Source organism: Pistacia vera, unplaced genomic scaffold, assembly GCF_008641045.1.
Source record: "Pistacia vera cultivar Batoury unplaced genomic scaffold, PisVer_v2 Contig39, whole genome shotgun sequence".
NCBI lineage: Eukaryota > Viridiplantae > Streptophyta > Magnoliopsida > Sapindales > Anacardiaceae > Pistacia > Pistacia vera.
Genome location: NW_022196212.1, coordinates 214,537 through 233,892, shown reverse-complemented (window position 1 = coordinate 233,892; position 19,356 = coordinate 214,537). Strand labels below are relative to the sequence as shown.

The 19,356-nt window shown below is 43.8% G+C and overlaps 2 protein-coding genes across 2 annotated transcripts; one reads left to right on the top strand and one right to left on the bottom strand.

Moving 5' to 3' along the window:
- Positions 1 to 503: 503 nt before the first annotated feature.
- Positions 504 to 11,809, bottom strand: LOC116140986 (pentatricopeptide repeat-containing protein At4g26680, mitochondrial-like; the record flags this gene model as incomplete). Its single annotated transcript, XM_031426554.1, has 3 exons — positions 11,798 to 11,809; positions 677 to 878; positions 504 to 571 (listed from the first exon to the last, which is right to left on the bottom strand). Coding segments are annotated over exons 1-3 (282 nt in total), but the record flags the coding sequence as incomplete, so codon positions are not given.
- Positions 11,810 to 14,380: 2,571 nt separating this feature from the next.
- Positions 14,381 to 18,560, top strand: LOC116141038. Its single transcript, XM_031426600.1, has 6 exons — positions 14,381 to 14,579; positions 15,334 to 15,659; positions 16,308 to 16,398; positions 16,494 to 16,703; positions 17,815 to 17,992; positions 18,227 to 18,560. Exons 2-4 carry the CDS (start codon positions 15,452 to 15,454, stop codon positions 16,675 to 16,677), a joined length of 483 nt encoding a protein of 160 aa, XP_031282460.1. The 5' UTR covers positions 14,381 to 14,579; positions 15,334 to 15,451; the 3' UTR covers positions 16,678 to 16,703; positions 17,815 to 17,992; positions 18,227 to 18,560.
- Positions 18,561 to 19,356: the final 796 nt, after the last annotated feature.

Sequence of the window (19,356 nt, the reverse complement as noted above, 5' to 3'; positions counted from 1 at the left end):
GCTTACAAATAACATCTGGTCTTAAACCCTGCCTCCAAACTCCTATTCTCCAAACACAAACCTTTAATCAAAGAAGTGAAAGTCACAACATCTGGTCTTAAACCCTACCTCAAAATCCTCCCAAAAACAACAAAACCATCAGGCTTACAACCCTTACTCTCCATAGAGATTAGCAGCTCCTTTGCATCATTAGATCTATGCAGCAAGCAATAACCATCAATCAAAGTGCTATAAGTAACTATGTCTGGTTGCAAACCCCTTTGAATCATTAATTCCAAATACCCATTAACTTCTTCTATCTTTCCCTCTTTACAAAGCCCACTTATCATTGTAGTAAACGTCACCACATCAGGCTGCAAACCTCTTTGAATCGTCAATTCTAACAATCCATTTGCCTCCTCCATCTTCCCCTCCTTGCAAGGCCCACTTATCATTGTAGTAAACGTCACCACATCAGGATGCAAACCTCTTTGAATCATCAATTCCAACAATCCATTAGCTTCCTCCATCTTCCCCTCCTCGCAAAGCCCACTTATCATTGTATTATACGTCAACACATCATGCTGCAAACCTCTTTGACTCATCAATTCTAACAATCCATTAGCTTCCTCCATCTTCCCCTCCTTGCAAAGCCCATTTATCATTGTACTAAGCGTCACCACATTAGGCTGAAAACCTTGATCCACCATCTCTTCGTGTATCCTAAGTGCAATGGTGGTATTACCTGTTCTACCAAACCCGTTAATCAAGGTCCCATATGTAATCACGTTAGGCCTAACCCCAAACACAACCGTTTTCTTCAGAAACTCCATAGCTTCCGTACCCCTATTCTCTAAACACAAACCTTTAATCAAACAATTAAAAGTCACAGCATCTGGGTTAAAACCCCGCCTCAAAATCCTCCCCAAAACAACAAAACCATTACAAACTCGACCCACATTACAAAAGCAATTAATCAAATATTCAAAGAAATTAAATCTGGCAACAACTCCATTGAACCCACTCGCTTGTAAAGCAAAATAACATCTTCATAAAACTTTTTCTTAGCCAGTGCTCCAAACAACTGGTTGAAAGATGAAATTGGTGGTTTTGGTTGCAAATGAATCATGTATCCAAAGAAATATCGTGCTTCATCAAGAGTGACATTACCTTCTTTACAATCATTTTGGAGGAATTTCACAAACTGGGTTACTTTAATTACTAAATCTTGTGGTATGGTTGTAGTCACTTTACTTGGTTTTATGAATGAAGAAGGAGAAGAAGAAAAACGACGAATCAAGCTTTCGAGCACCATTTCAGTAGCGCCGTTTGTGCCTTGTGGATTGTCTGGGGTTCAAACTTCAAACTGGCTTGGTCTTTTCAAGGCAGGGTTTGCTAAACATTCATCGTTCCTCTTTATATATTTTTTATTTACTTTTTTATCTTAATTAAAATTGCAAATAGGTCGGGGCTTTAATAGAAAAGTTCAAAATGAACAATTCATATTTTTTAATAACCGTGTATGTGTTTTATCTTTAATATATCACGCAAGAAGTGAATGAAATTGTTGATGCTCGTTTTTACACCAACGAATTTTTATGTGTATAATATCAATTGACTGTTCGAGGCACGTGGAAATGGAATATATGAAAAGTAAAATAACTGTAGAGGGAGTTTTTAAGTGGTTCGGACGCTTAGATAGCAAGTCCTACGTCCACTGGTATGCATTGATATTAGTAAGTGTCAGGTCGCGGTCGCGAGCTGACTTACATCAGACGAAAAAGTCAAAGAAAAGTTTACAAGAGAGAGAGAGAGTGATTTGTGTTGCTTTGTGTAAAAATGGCCGAATCCCCTTAATGAAGGGGTCTTCCCTATTTTATACTGAACCGAAGTGTATAATCATCACTAAATCCGTGGTTTGGTGTGATTGTCAGTATATAATCTGGCTTTATGTCCCATTTCCCTTTTTCCAAGCTGACATCGCACGATTTGTTGCAGGAGAATGGACGCGTGTGGGCTCCACATCACTTGGCAGGTCTGACGTGTGCGTGCTGCTCTGACGGGAGCAGGTCGCCCTTCACGTGACCTTCCCACGTCAGCCCTTTTGTTTCCTTAGGCATAACAGAAGCCCCCTAGTTTTAAGGTTCGAAGGTCGACCTTGGAAACTAAGTTACGCCGAAGTTTTTACTCGCCCCGACCTGAACGGGAAGAGCTCGGTATAGAACTCTGGCGAACACGACCTCATGCAGTTCCCAGTCGGAGCGACCTGACAATCTCCACCTTAGCGACCTGGATCTGAAGGGCGCTCCTCGTACAGGTTCAACGAACCTGGTTTCACGCTGTCATGCGGTCTGCGCGCGTTAAAGCATGTCAGGCACAATAAATGCTCGCGTGCTGAGCTGGCACCGTTTGGTAGTGTTAGTGGCGCAGCGTAACCGAAACGAGGGCCATTACCACGTCAGTTAATCGACGTGGGGCGCATTTAATGCGGGGGAGAGAGTGTGGGCTGTCGTTTCAGTTCCAAAGGTGGTAACGTCGATTCGCAACCCCATATAAAAAACTGACTTTTCTGATGAAGCCACCGAAATTTCTTTTCTTCAGGTAGAAAACCCTCGCACGCCAGGAAAACTTCCTTCGATCGGCATTTTTCAGGCAATCGAAACGAATTTCGGCACCAGCTTCGCGTCCCAGGGAGTAAGGTTTTCCTTTTTCTTTTACATATATATTATTTTCTTTTTTTTTTTTTTTTTTTTTTGGTTGAACAGTGGCGTGGGGTCTCTCGGCGTTTCACCGGAGACACGACGCCGCCCTTGGATTCGAGCTGTGGACGGCGGCTCGAATCGTTGATAGATTTTTAGGCGTCCTGTCATTACTCGGACGAACACAAAGGCTCTATGACCGTGTCTGTCGATGTTGCAGACTGGAATGGAACCATCAACATCCAGACCGAGGAAGGAGCCAGCTCGCCTCGCGGGAGTCCCCGAGGACGCAGCCCTCGATGTTTACTCGGTTCTTACTTCCGAGGAGTTTGATAGATAAAGACGCAGTACGATATTCGCCAGAGGTGTTCCTCGACCATACCAGACCGTCGCGGCGCCCAGACACTGGTCTCGCCGCGATCTCAGAGGAGATCTTCAAGGGTGAGGGAGGATTCCCTTCCATCCTTTCATCAGGTCGGTCCTGGACCTTTCGGGATCGCACCGATGCAATTGACGCCAAACCGTATGTTATCGCTGTCGCGATGTACATCGCTGCTGCGGAGCGGCTTAGGAGAGCCAACGGCGGTAGAGCTCGGGTCGCCTACTACCTTAAGAAGAGTAGGGACAAGGACTCGTACTACCTATCTCGGCGACCTACCATTGCCGCGGGGATACATAGCTACCCCAGCAATGCGGGAGCCTACGAGTCAAAGTTCTTCTTTTTCTTGTACAACGCCTTGCCGTTTTCAAGATCCAAGTAGGTTTTCTTATTGAGTCTGTTATCTGCTTACCTGAGCCATAATAACGACCTGATTTGTTTTGCAGTTAACAGAACGACCCATCAGTCGCTACTCGCTGACCCGATAAGCTTGTGACAACCGCGAACTTGCGGAAGTACGGTTTTTTCAGCGACCAGGCTTCCTTAGAACCGCCAGAAGGTAATTCCGGTTTCTTTCTGGTCGTTAATGATTTTGTTTACTACGACCTCGAATGCAGGAACGATGCCCCCAAAGGAGTCCGGGCAGTCCCGTCAGCACCGTTTGTCTTTCCTCGATCGGTTGAGAGGGAGGCTGATGCTGCTCGTACTGTCCCGGCACAGCCGTGCAAACAGTCCCAGCTTCCCAGCCCCGCCCTGCTGCGCAAGGGGCAACCAGGTCGGACAGGCTGCTCAGGCACCGACTACTCCCCCAAGCGAAGGCTCCGGCCCAGAGTCAAGAAAAGAAAGCAAATTCAGCCTACGAGTCGGAGACCGAATCAGAGGAAGCCTCTTAGGTCGCGTCAGGGGTCCCGGAGGTCGTAAGGAGCCTGTGGGCGAGGCTGCAACGGACGCACCTGTTCTAGATTCGTTGGGAGTCTGCCCGAGTACCTGCAGCCGATCGTTTACGGCCTGCTCGATTGCGAGCTATCGGACTCCTACAACGAATTTGCAGATACGCGACGACCTGCTGGCTACGTCGTTTCAGCATCTGAGCAAGGTAAATTAACCGTACTTGGAAATTTCAATCCGATTTGTTTCTAAACCAGACTCTGCTCGCAGGGATTGCTTGCGATGAGGATGTCCATGGAGAAGACGCGTCTGGGGATGCAAGGAACAAGCGACCTGAAGAGGAGGCGCGAAGTTGAAGCAGAGCTTGGAGTCTTTCGAAGCTGAAAGAGCACAAGCGTTCGAAGCGGCGGATAGGTATCTGCACCAAAAGGATGCCGCCTTGCGATCAGTGGATTTCCAGAAGGCTGAGCTCGACCGACGTGCGGAGGAGATCAAAGACTTCAAAGGACGACCGCCCGCCTCACCAAGGAGGTCAGTGAAAAGGACCAAGAACTCGGGCGACTTTCGAACGGGCTCAGCGACTGAAGAAGCTAATGGGCCTTCGAGCAAGAAAGGCTGGCCCTTGAGGCCGAACTTCAGGAGAGTCGGGAGAGGATCACCGCACTGACGGCGAAATGCAGAATCAGTCTGAGGGATGAGAGAAGGCCGCGGACTGGGCGATCGGGTCCATCTACGCCCTTTGCGCAAAGAACCCTGATTTGGATTTCTCCGACCTCCCGAATCTCTGGCAGGCGACCTTGCGGATCATGGCCGAGGAGGACCAGGCTGCCGCGGCCACCCAGGAACCCGACCAGGGACCCGACCAGGCTGGTGGCTCCGGCTCGAAGGATCTTCCCGACCAGCCTTAGTGTTTAGAGAGTCGCTCCCTTTGTACCGAGTCAAACTTTTGTATATGACTTTCTTTGCAATTGAATTTACTTTTTATAAATATGCACTATTTACAATTGTGGTTCACATGAGCAATTACATATAAATTTTGACATGCGAACAGAACCACTCGAACTGTTTTAAGTAAACAAAGCAACTCTTAAAAAGAAATTATCAAAAACTGAGCTGGGTTTGGGATTACTGATAGTATGGCCGAAGGTGCTCGGCGTTCCAAGCTCGGGGTACCTTGGAGCCGTTCAACTCTTGAGATGGTAGCTCCCGGTCTGATCACTTTGTCGATCCGTATGGACCTTCCCAGTTAGGCCCTAGTACCCCCGCACTTGGCTCTCTGGCTCCGAGGAGAACTTCCTTTAGCACCAGGTCTCCGACCTGGAATCTCTTCGCCTGACCTTCGAGTCAAAGAACCTTTTTGCTCGCTGCTGGTAGGCTGCTATCCTTAGCGAAGCCTTGCTGCGATGTTCTTCAATTAGATCCAAACTCGCTCTCAGAAGTGCTTCGTTGTCGTCCTCGTTGACAGGTCCCTCCAGAGAGACCGTCCCGACCTCGACAGGGATCATGGCTTCACAGCCATAGGCTAATGAAAACGGGGTTTCCGAGGTGGAGTCCTTGGAGTTGTCCTGTACCCCATAGAACTTCGGGGAGGTCTCAGCCCAATTTCCCTTGGCTGCCCGAGCTTAGCCTTCAAGTGTGCTTGATGGTCTTGTTGACTGCTTCAACTTGGCCATTCGCTTGCGGCCTGGCGACTGAGGCAAATTTTTTGTGGATGCCCAGCTCGTCGCAGAACTGCTTGAACTCCTCATTATCGAATTGCTTTCCATTATCTGAGATAAGGGTGTGAGGAATTCCGTAGCGGCACACTATGTTCTTGAAAACGAAGTCTTTTAACTTCCTGGTCGTAATCGCGGCCAGTGGCTCGGCTTCTACCCATTTTGTAAAGTAATCCACCGCGACCACGGCGTACTTGACCCTTCCCTTTCCAACTGGCATGGGGCCGATAAGGTTGATCCCCCACATGGAAAACGGCCAGGGGCTCGACATAGTAACCAGCTCGTGAGAGGGCCTCGCGGGATGTTCAGAACCGCTGGCATTTGTCGCACTTCTTGACAAAGTTGTCGCATCTTCTTGGTTTGGGGCCAATAATATCCCTGACGAACAATCTTGTTCGCGAGAGATCGAGCTGCTGTGTGGTTACCACAGATCCCTTCTGAATTTCCCTCATGATGTAGTCTGCTTCTCACTGGTCACATCGGAGGAGAGGGACACTGAATCCTCTCCTGTATAGCTGATCCCCGATGAGGTGAAGCGAGCAGACCTTACTCGCAGGACCCTTGCTGTACCTTATCGTTAGGTAAGGTCCCGTACTTGAGGTATTGTATAATGGAGTCATCCAGGAATCTGCCTGAACCTCGTTCACGGCCTGTTCGGTCGAGCTGATGGACGAGCGTCGACAAAACAACAGAATGCTATCAGGGCCTCAGAGTCTAATGATGAAGCTATCTTCGCCAAGGCTCCGCTATAGAGTTGCTCTCCCTGGGATCTGAGCATTTTAATGTCTGAACGACCCCAAAGAGGCCTTACTTTTCCAAGTAGCGGACCATGTTTCCTTCTTTGGCTTGGTACTCTCCTAAATTTGGTTGACGACCAGCATAAGTCGCTGTAGATACTGATCGCGGTTGCACCCATTTCTTTGGCGAGTCGCAATCCGGCGAGCAGCGCTTCGTATTCGGACTCATTGTTGGTCGCCTTAAACCCAATCGGAGAATTCCATGAACTCGAGCCCCCTCGGGGCTCACCAGGAGGAGACGCACCGGCTCTTTTCCTGTTTGATGACCCGTCGACGTAAAGGTTCCAGGTCGATGGTCTTGAATAGTTTCTTGCCCGACTTTCGGTAGACTGCTCTCGCTTGGGAGATAGGAACTCCGAGATGAAGTCTGCAACAGCCTGCCCCTTGATGGTCGACCTGGGCATATACTTTAGGTCGAACTGACTCAGCCCATGGCCCATTTGAGCAACTTCCTGAGGCCTCTGGCTTCTGGAGGACCTCCTGGGGGGGTAACTTGTCATTACATTGATCGTGTGGGCATGGAAGTAAGGTCGTAACTTTCTGGACGCGACCAATAGGGCAAAGCTAGTCGCTCCATTTCCGGATACCGACTTTCGGCATCCGATAGACTTTTACTTGCATATATACTGGCCACTGAGCTTTGTCCTCTTCCCGTATAACGTTGCGCTGACCGCGACTGAGACACACAGGTAGACGAGCAGGATTTCCTGTGGAAGAGGTTTGAGAGAAGGTGGCTTCCCCAGATGTTCTTTTATACTCTGGAATGCCTGCTCGCATTCGGAAGTCCATTCGATTTCTTATTGCCTTCAGAACTTGAAGAATGGTAAACAGCGGTCGGTTAGCCTTGATATGAAGCGACTGAGTGCCGCTATTCGCCCGTTCAAACTCATGACCTGCTTTTTGCTGGTCGGGCTCTTCATATCGAGCAGAGCTTGAATCTTTCGGGGTTCACTCTAACCCCGCTGGTTGACCATATACCCCAAGAATTTTCCTGACGATACCCCGATGAACTTTGAGAGGGTTCAGCTTCATTCTGTAGAGTCGGAGTATGTCAAACATTTCTGCAGATGCTTGATGTGTTTCGAGGCGACCTAGGACTTACCAGCATGTCGTCTACATAGACCTCTATGTCCTCCCGATCTGGTCGGAGAACATCCGGTTGACCAACCTCTGATAGGTCGCACCCGCATTCTTGGGCCGAAGGGCATTACCTTGTAGCAGTATAGCCCCCTATCCGTAATGAAGGTCGTATGCTCCTCATCTGGCTTATACATCGGGTTTGATTGTATCCCGAGTATGCATCCATGAAGCTTAACAGCTCGTGCCTCGAGTGGCGTCCAAGCTGGTCAATTCTTGGCAGGGGGAAACTGTCTTCGGGCAAGCTTTGTTCAGATCGCTGAAGTCTAGGCAGGTTCGCCACTTGCCATTTGGCTTCTTGCCAGACCGGTTGGCGACCCAGGTCGGGTAGAGAGCTTCGCGAATAGATCCATTTCGGATAAGGTTCTCCACTTCTGATTTTAGCGCGGCGTACCGCTCTGGATCCATCGCCCTTCTCTTTTGGCGCACCGGCTTAGCTTCACTGCTGACGTTCAGGGAATGGCAGATAACGTCCGAGCTGATCCCGACCATGTCGGCGTGCGACCAGGCGACACATCAATGTTCTCCTTCAAGAAGTTCACCAGCTCGAAAGCGAGCTGGGATTAGACAACTTCCGACTTTAGCATTCGGCTCGCTCTTTCGGATCAACTGATACTTCAGACAGATCCTCAACCGGGCCGCTCGGGGGATTTCCTGAATTCAGGATCTATATTATCCTCTGCTGGACCGGCTGTGGCTCGATCCGGCTGATCGTCATAGCCTGACGGGGAGCGTACCGCGAAATGCCCTTCCCCTTGTCGGCCATTTGGACCGCTTTATGTAGCATTCGGTGATGCACTTTGCGACCCGCTCACCTCCCCGATCCCCTTGGGTGGGGAACTTCATCTTGAGATGATAGATGGAAGTAACTGCCTTGAAGGTTCTCAGTAGAGGTCGCCCTAGGATTCCATTGAAGGCCGATGGGCAGTCTACACCAGGAACTCTGTAACTCTAGTCACCTCGTCGTTTCGCCGAGCGTGACTGGGAGCTGGATTGTTCCGCTGGGGATTAGGTGATCCCCTGTAAAACCGTATAGAGGCATCGAAGCTGGCTTCAGTCGGCCTCGACCAGGTTCATTCTATCGAAAGCTGACTTGAACAATGTTCACAGCGCTCCCGTTGTCCACAGCATCCTACAGACATTATGACATCCATCAGGGGGGTGATTACCAGCGTCCTCGTGCGGATGGTGTAAGCGAGCTGCCTCCTTCTCGCAGAAGGTGATTGGCTCTCCTTCCTGGCTTTCTGAAGTCGCGGCGATGTGCTCATACACTGATCGGTCATGATGCGCTTCCCGATCATCCTGTCCTACGCCCCCCGCGTGTTTCCAGGCAGGTGCGAACCTCCGAAGATCAGGTTCACACTGCTGTACCCGCTGCGATCACGGCGCTTGTTCTTTCGCTCCCCTTGGTTTTCTATTGGGGAGTCGTCAATGTATTCCTTGAAGTGCCCCTTCTTGATAAGTTCTTCAATTGCCTGCTTTAGGGCACGACACTCATCTGTGATGCCCGTTATCCCTAGATACCGACATTATTTCTTGCTGTTCCTGGCCGCTGCAGGAGTTTTCATGGGTTCTGGCTCACCGACAGGCTGGCTTCCTCGGATTTGTCGAGGATCGCAGATATGGACACATTAGCGGGGTGTATTGGGCCCTGTCGCGGTCGTGACGGGGGACAGGAGCATAGGACTTTTTCTGCTCGAGCGGTTTTCTTCCCTTTCGCTGATCGTCATTGTCTCCTTGGCGATCAGCTCGCCTGTTATCTCCCGACCTGACATACTGCTGGAGGTGCCTGATCGCGACGGCGAAGTGCTGCCAGCGATCTCTATTCAGATACTTTTCCGCCAGGTTGTAGATCTGGTGAGGGAAATGTCGTCCTCAGCCTGTTCCTTCCACAGGTCGGTTTGCGGGGCGAACTCCGGCTATTATAAGAGTCGGATGGAATCTTCTGGGGCGTGAGCCACCTTGTTGAGTTCCCTGTGGAAGCGTCAATATAAGACGCAGGGATTCGTCTCTTTCTTGCCTTATGTTTGCTGAGGTAGCTCAGGCATTGAAAATTTCCGATTGCTTGGAAATGCCGCAAGAACGTCGTGCTCATCTAAGGCCACGAACTGATCGAACCCTTGGGAGCGACCTTAGCCACCGTTTGGTGTGAGAAGTCACGTCACAGCCAAACATCGGCATTTCGCGAGGTCCGAAACCTGGTGAGCTCCATCAGGTCGTTGAACTCATACAAATGATCCTGCGGGTCATGGTTTCCATCAAACGGCCGCATGTCTGGCATTCTGAACCCTGGTGGAAGTGGGGCAGCTAGCACTTTAGGGGAAAATGGGGACTAGAGACGACCTGCGTCTGCTCGTTTTGCTGCTCCCTTAATCTGTCCAAAGCTCGCTGCAGCTCTTCAATTGCGTAATGGAGCCAATTGGGGTTGTTTTCACCTGTGCGAGCCCTCCCTTCTCGGTTGCGGTTCAGGACAGTCCGGAGATCGGACTCCTCCTCGCCTCGGCTGCACTTCCGGCCGCGCTCGACACATGCTGACTATGGGCATGTGAAGACGACGGGTTGTGAGGGGCACTTTCACGACCCTCGCGGTGGTACGAACGGCCCCGCGAGGTTGGTAACCTCCCGCATAACAATCGGGATTGCTCTGCTGGTGGTGATCGGGACCACCATGCCCAGCATTTTTGCTTGGGTTTGCTTGCATCGTGGCATGGGACAACTCGGGGTCCACTCTCTCGCCAAGTCTCAGCTTCGCTGATACTCTGCTAGGGGCACCCTTGGTATTCGCCGGCCCTTGGGAACCCGTAGGCTTATTTTTTGCCGCTTGTTTACCCTTGCGTTTACGCGCTGCAGTGCTCGCGGCATGGGCTATCGCCCTTTCCGCGCTTCGCGTGACCTGCAGGCGTTTTTGGCGGTTGTACGGCTCTGGCTGTCGTGGATGACATGCCTTGGTCCGACGGTCCAACCTCTGGTTGACTGTCTGGAGAGTATTATCAAACCTCTCCAGGTAACTCCTGATGGCAGGGTCCAGTTGCGGGGCTGTTAGGGTATTCCCGCAGCATTTTGCGAGATTAGAGGTATGTTGGAAGGGGTGTCCCTCTGGGCCAGGGGGACTCCTTCTGCATGCTGGTTCCCTTGCTCAGGTTCAGATTGGCGGGCCATTGTACTGTCAGACCAGTAGGTCAAAGATTCTCCTGATGAAGGGTAGAACACTAAATCAGCCCTCCTTCTAGCGCCAAACTGTTTGCTGCTTTTTTACACCAACGAATTTTTATGTGTAAAAATCAATTGGCTGTTCGAGGCACGTGGAAATGGAATATATGAAAATAAAATAACTGTAGAGGGAGTTTTTAAGTGGTTCGGACGCTTAGATAGCAAGTCCTACGTCCACTGGTATGCATTGATATTATAAGTGTCAGGTCGCGGTCGCGAGCTGACTTACATCAGACGAAAAGTCAAAGAAAAGTTTACAGAGAGAGAGAGATGATTTGTGTTGCTTTGTGTAAAAATGGCCGAATCCCCTTAATGAAGGGGTCTTCCCTATTTTATACTGAACCGAAGTGTATAATCATCACTAAATCCGTGGTTTGGTGTGATTGTCAGTAATAATCTGGCTTTAGTCCCATTTCCTTTTTCCAAGCTGACATCGCACGATTTGTTGCAGGAGAATGGACGCGTGTGGGCTCCACATCACTTGGCAGGTCTGACTGTGGCGTGCTGCTCTGACGGGAGCAGGTCGCCCTTCACGTGACCTTCCCACGTCAGCCCTTTGTTTCCTTAGGCATAACAGAAATAAATCGTAAAATTATTCAAATTGAAAAAAGGCTGAATAGAAAATAGGTCGGGCTTAATAGAAAAATTAAAAAATGAGTGTCATATGTTACTTAATTTTTCTCTTTGTCCCTATTCCTCTCTTTTTATTTGTTTAATTTTGTTCAAAGTACCCAATAGCACACGTACAAATAGTTTTTACAGTCAAAGTGCGGCAATAATTACCGTGCCAGCTTCTCGTTGACTTTTCGACAAGAAATGAAGAAAACACTTTAGACATTCACGAATTCATGTTTTACAGTGATCTACAATTAGAAAAATGTGGTTACATCTGGATCACGTCTCAGTCCTTATTTTTTGAAACAGTTCAACCACTTTAGTTGCCTTATCATTTTGTAAGAAACCTTGCATAGAATATGTATGTAATTACATCATTTTTACTGTCATTTTGGCCTAGCTACTTCTTTTGAGCACCATTTCAATAGTGTTGTTTGTGGATTATCTGGGGTTTAAACTGGCTGGTCTTTTGAGGTAGGGTCGGCTAAACATTCACCATATTTTCCATTTTTATCTTAATTAAAATTGAAACAAGGGCTTAATAGAAAGCAGGCGGGGCTATTTAGCATCACTCATAATTAATTATTTTTTTCCACATTTCTTCTTTGAATAAAGATAAGTTGACAAACTATCTCACAAACTTTCTCTCATTGAGTTGACAGCCCCTATTAGAACTATCGTAGAATGATTTCGATTAGAGCTAAGAAACGGTTGTTCCTTCATAGGAAACAGTCGTTATGAATAGAGGAATGGTCGTACCTTGGATGAAGAACGATCATTCCATCCTATGGGCATTCTGTTGGAAGAAATGGCCACTCCACCTGATGGAATGGCCATCCTTCCCACGGAACAGCCATTCCTTCCTCATGGAATGGCAATTCCTTATACGATGAATGGTTGTTCATTCATAAAGAACGACATTTATGTTTAGTCAAAGTCATATTCTTCTTGTAGAACGGTCATTCCTTCCTCATAGAATGATCATTCCTTATACAATGAACGGTCATTCATCCCTAAGGAACGACTGTTCATGTCTACTCAAAGTCGTGAGTTGACATGATAATGTCAACTCAGTGCCATGTTGGGTTTGTAAGATTCATTTGTCAACATAATATTAATCTTCTTCTTTACTTAAAAAGCCAACTCTTGGTCATCCTTTCTATTGTTATACACAATGTGTGTACGTTTGGTTTGGGTCCATAAAAGATAACACCATTAATCTATCTTGTAATCCAACAATTACTATATTTGGGTGTGAAGCAATAAAAGATTTCATTAATCGATAATACCAATAGTGATAAATATAGGTAATATAAAGGGTAATTCGATTACCATATGAAACAGTGTTATTTTTTATTACCATTATAATCCATTGTTTATACAAATTTTACCCTTAATTATTAAACATTTTGGATACAAATGTCTTCATATGTCTACTAAATAACAATTAGTCCAAATGTGCGAAATGACTCATGTAACCTCGTAAATTAATTTGTTTGGACAAAAATATCCTTACTATTTACATGAATAATACCCAAAATACCCCTAGTTATCCAAGATGACTGCTGATCGTTGGCCACCACTGTTGGTAGTTGTCAAAATGACGCACAACTAGTTGTATCCATGGCCATCAACGGCCATAGATCTGGCAGTTTTCGGCCTTCGATTTGGCCGAAAATGGCCAAATACGCCAGTCTTGTGCTGTTTCGGTGACTATCGGCGACAGCCGGTGGTGGTGGCTGGCAACCGACAGTCATCTTGTGTGGCTGGAGGTATTTTGTTAAATTTTAAACTTTTGTTGTCGTTGTGTTTTAGCTAAATTCCCAAATGTAGGGGTTAAAAGTAATACTTTAAATAATAATAATAAGTAATATTAAAAAGAAAGGGCAATTTAGTAAAAACATTTTCGATAATATTTTATTCCTCTCACCAAACATATTAGGGCATGTTTGTTTAATTATTTTTGCACTACCCTATTCATATCATATCCAAAATACACATTTGTTTCCCCATTCTGAAAATCATATTCTATTTTATTCAACTATTTTAAACCTCTTAGGTTTGTTAATTTAACTAAACACCCCCCAAAAAAGTTTAGAAATTGACAAAAACACCCCCACTCACCCACATTTGCTAGATTCCAGCCACCACCTCTAGAAGGTGGCCGGAATCTGGTATCATAGTGCACTACCAACTGGATCTAGCCGGTAGTGCATTGAGCTAGCCTTTTCCGACCAGATCTTTGGCTGTAGCTGGACTAGCCAAATCCTACCTCATTATAACCACTAACTCTAAAGGCATCTCTAATAGTGCTCTTTATTTTAAAGAGCATATTTTACATAAATAAATAGTATCTTCATTAATTTCTAGATATAAAAAATAAAATTTGTATTCAAATCTAATAGACTCTTTAAATTATACCTAATAAATAAGAGAAAGATTTAATAGGAGAGAGAATTAATAACAAAATGTATAGAAACTTGTAATTTATTAAATAAAATATGAATAGAGAGTTAAATTTGACTCTTTAGATGTAGAGAGACATACTTTTTAATTTATATTTAAAGAATAACGAGTCTATTGAACTCTTATTTTTATGGACAAACTCTTTATAAAGAGTTTGTGTAATATAAAAAGTCATTTGAAGATGCTCTAACTTTTCAAAAATCCTATCTAAAATAATAAAATAAGCACAACCTTAATTATTTAGACTCATCAATTTAACCAAACATATTAATATACTATTCAAATTAATTTATATCAATAGCAGTCCTATCACTTCATTAATAAAAAATCCCCTAAATCAAACCCTACCTGTGACATTATATATATTTTATTTACATTTTTATCTTAATTAAAAGACCCCGCCCGCCCTGCCCCATATCCACCCACAACACCCCACCACACAAAAACCCAAAATATGTGAAAATAAAAAAAAAAAAAAAAAAAAAAAAGCAAAGTTTTCCCGCCTCTCAAGTCTCACCTCCAGGCCGACTTCATCGCTCATCTGGATCCAGATTCTCCTCCTCCTCATCGTCCTCCTCTACTGCTTCCGCCTCTTCTCGTCAGATGTCGATATCTCAAACAGCCGCGTCAAAAACTCCTCCTTAGCTTCACCTTCCTCCGCCCCTCACCTCTTCCCTTTTTCCCTCTCTCCAGAGTTAGTGCTCTCTCACGTAACACCCTTCTAATAGTCGTTAGATTTACACCATCTTCTAATTTTGCTTCTATTTTCTGCTCTTTTTTTTTTTAACTGTTTTTGTTTTTTTTCTGGGTTTTGTTGTTTCGGCGTTTTTTATATGTTTTTTTAATTCTAAAACACAATCTGATATAAATTTAATGAAATGGGTTTGCATCAATTCTTGAATTTATTTATTTTTCTGTTTATGGACTCAAATGAACGAACTTTTCTCTGTTTTCAAATTTGCTCACTTTTAAATTGAACTCATAAATCTTGAATTAGGTTAATTTAATTACGTACAACCCAGCTGAATCTATTGGAACTCACAAAATGGGTCTCAGGATGATTTTGAGTTGGGTGTTAAAATTTTTCAAGTTGTATACCGTGGCCTTTTTTAGTCTTAGGGTTGAGCCACCTTTACCTTTAACATGGTCCAATCAGTTCTTCAATAAACTCCCAAGATGGGTTGAACATATAGATATTTTTTTTGGTAACTTGGGTGGCCGGGCGGCTTGCATGTACCTTAGCTAATCCCCGGGGTCCATTGAATATTTTTGGTGATTGAAAATGTGATTGTTTGGCGGATCAGTTGGGGTTATTTAGACTGTTGAGGGTAGACATGGGCATCTGATTTGAAACTGTGTACCAGTGTTGTACACCATGTATAATTTGCAAGATATGAATGTGTGATTTTATCTCAGCTTATTCGGGATTATTAGACAGTTGTTTGTAGGTGTGTGTTTTTGGGAAGTGGCGGCCTTGTCAGGAGGTGCAGCGAGATTGCTGCAGTGTTTGTAGATTCAGGGAGTTTCCAGCAGCAGCAGTTTGCAATTTTTTGTGCTTGCCTGGGGATGTTGCAGGTTGTTCTGGGTTGGCTGGTTGTTTTTGCTGTTTCTATAGTGCTTTTGCTGGTTGGAATTGCTGCAGTAGATTTTTGCACTTTTTTGTTTGCAAGGAAGTTTTGGAGGGACAGAGGTTTCTCCAGAGTTGCAGCTTGTCTGCTGCATTTGGTGGAGGTCTGGGAGATTCTTGCAGCCTGTTCGGTGTTGTGTAATATTGGTGGGTCTTAGCAGTTTCTTTTCCTGGAAATGCAGCCACTTTGCTGCATGTTTGCTAGTGGTACAGGGCCCAATGTCTGTAGTTTGTGTGGGGGAATCCCCACAATTCGGGGATTTTTCCCCTTAGTCCAGGGCAGGGACTGGAATTCCCTGTCATCCCTGTAGTGGGGACGGGACGGGATGTGGACGGGGAATGGGACATCTGGCCTCGCCCCGCCCTGTTGCCATCCCTACTTTTATGCAGTGTAAGAACCCAAGTGGTTTAATGTGAGTTAAAGCACCCCATGTAGGACACAGCATGATAAATTCGTTTGATTCAATGCAAGTTTATGTTTCTATGGATTATTGCAGTGAACCAAATGAGCATGCCCCTAGACCATCAAGAATCCATGGTTGGACTAACTAATATAGTAATATGGGGATCTACCAAGCATATCTTGTTACAACAATATGATAGTTATTGTTGTTTCTGTTAAATATTCTGGCTAAAGAAACTGCTTTGTATTAGAATATGTTTATTGATAATTTAGTACTCGTGATTTATTTATCCTTTTCGATTTTCCTGTTTTACAAATAATCTAAGTTTGTGGACCATTGACTACATTTTCCCATATTAGTAAGAGTTTTTATTTGCTTATTTGTTCCATAGCTATAGGTAATGAGAAGTCAAACAAGTTCTGGGAGGCAGAACTACCATCAAATTTTGACAGAAGTAGAATTGAGAAATTTATCCACACCAAGTAAATTACAAACTGAAACTTATGATTTATCAAATAAATTTGAGGACACGATTGGTTAATATCATCTACTACTAATTATACTATGGATTTTACAGTTATGAAGAGAAAAGATGGTCTCCAAAGGGTGAAAGAGAACCAGCTGCAAAACCTGCTGAAACAAACCATGACATTAACAAGTTCCCAGAAGGTGTTCCCAGAAGGTGTCAAAGGTTGTCCTTCAAGAAAACCAAGGGCACTTTCTCGAGGATTTTATTTTTACTAAGCACGTGTCTCAAATAACTCCTCCAGCAATGAAGTCCCGGAGGGTAATGGCAATAGTTGTTTATATGTTTTCCTTTTCTGCTTTAGTTAAAGAAAATGTTGACGTCAATTAGCAGGAAAGATGCTTCATGGTCCATCCCCATATATCACATCTTTTGTCACCCTTTGATATAGATGATATGTTAGGCCTATTTTCCTTTAGTGTCAGCAATGAGAAGGGTCCAAATGTAAGGTCTTGTCAATGTCAACGATAATAAGTTTGGCAACAGTTCTTTAGTGTCATTTGATTTCCACACATATTTACTTTTGCTTGTATCCATGGTTATATGATTTACACTGTTTGTTTATTATTAGGCTTTTGTTATCAATTGCTGGGGTATAGGGATATATTTCAATGGTTCTAGGAGTACCAAAATTTGCAAGAAAGTTGGCATCTTTTAAGGCAAGACATGTCCTTTGGTATGCCCAGTGCACACAAGAATTTGTAAAGGAAATCCTGCCTGAATATTGGTATTCATCAACTAGCTTAAAATAACCATTAAAAAACATTATGATCGCAAACGGACACAGGGCTAGAGGTTTATATTGTATATCGCAATACTGTGATTTTGGCCTAGCCTGGGTTCTTTGGACGAGACTGCGATCTATCCAAGAAGTACAGCAGCATCTGGTTCCATTTCAGGTTATATTACTTGCACTCTAACTAGATGAGACATATGAGTTGATTTGGTGTCGGTATTTGCATTTGTTGAAGGTGTCTTCAAACTTTAAAGAGTTCTTACACTAATCGGACTGCATTCTTATTTCATATTTGGACGGATTTTGGGAACCTTCTTCTATTAAAATGAGCATCATTTTGCTAAACTTATTTTTACTCACTTTGATAACTAAGAATTAGTCACATAATTACTTATAGTATCTCTAAGCTTTAAATTGTATTATATAGTTTTTGTTATATTCCAAAAAGAAAATAGGTGTATGTGTTAAGGGATCTAAGAGAAAGAATTTTACTCTGCGACATTCTTATGCGAGGACAACGTGTTCGCATGTCTATCAGTTCGAAGACTCTCTTTACGAATTTCTTGCTTTTTCTTTTGTGGTTTCATTACATGTATTTTAGGGGTTTGCATATTAAAGACCATATTCCCTATGCAGCGATCGACAGATTTAAACATGGTCATTGCTTCACCTCTGCTATCACCACCATTGACAAAACTCAATACACCAGCAACGAAGACGAATGGAGTATTTGAATTTTACAACTTGCTTTATGTCAGCAATGGGAACAAGGATCATTCTATTGTTCCTCCATCACGTTGGGCCACTTTCGATTGTAAGACAACTACTTGCATCAAACATGCTATGCCTTCTCTACATCAAGTTCTTCAAACACCTTGATATTATAGTAGACACCACTGGAAGCACCATAAAATTTACGAAGTAATTTAGGTTGATAGAAGGGGAAAAAAAATCACCAAGCTTAAATGGAACTAATTGGCGATAAAAGGCACATTTTGTTCACAATATGTAGTACTTCTGATTTTTTCTGTGAATTTTGTGGTTGCAGGAGCAGATTTGTCAGACTCAGGCCATGAAACTAATAGAGATATCCAACTATCAGTTGCAGTAGAAGTCACTAAGTTTACAAACTGAGTGAAAATCGCATTGATATCAACAAGAATTGGTGACTTTGCACAACCTTTTAGATCATAGTAAGTTGAACAATGTTTCAAGATTTCATTTCCAGGTTCTTTGTTTTCCAAAAACAAAGAAAACAGAAAGCAAAATCATCATGTAACATTTTTGCAGCAAACTTTTTGTGAGGCTTTTCAATACCTCTTCAAAACTACAACTACTGAGCAAACTTTTTCTAATGCCATTGGAAAAGTTAAATTTATTCATTTCGATTCTTCTCGTCGATTCATTGCTTGGATTTCTTGGGTTGTATAACATTATACTATACAAAATTATAGATCTGGTAATGGTTTGTGTTGAACAGTGAAAAATTAGTTTCGCCTGTTTGGATTTTTAATAATTTCAAGGGTTCTTAATAATTCTAGGGACAAATCATATTATCTAATAACCATGATCATGTAGGGTTTTCGTGATACATTTCAATTATATTTTGAGTTGAAACTTCAACCAAGTATGTCCCAATGCAATTTAACTAATTCTTGAAATTCTTAGTTATGTTAAAGAAGTTTTATATATTGATCATCTATTAACCATCGCATCAACAATCGAAGATTGATAAAACTATTGATAACATTATTGACTATCTATTTATCATAGTATCGATACTCGAAGATTGATAAAACTATTAATACAAGAACTTGATTATTTTTTATGAGATGAAAATCGACCCCAATCAATGATTCAAGAGATCATTTCACATATTAACAAATTTTTCAACAGGCTCCATTGTGTTTGCCAGTTTCTTAGAAACTTAAAACTTCTGAAAGTGTTAATTGAAAAATTAAGAAATTTATTAATTATTAAAGATAAAATATATAAATATATCTAAAGAATTTGAGTAAAACCTTTGCTAACGGGGCATTTAAATGAAACAAAAATGTCTCTTTCCCCCAAGATTATCTTAAAATTTCCTTTAGATTAAACAGCAAATGACAGATGTTGTAAAAGAAGCAGTCAAAATGTTTTGTTTGCCTCTTGCAGTCTATCAGAAAATCCTGAATT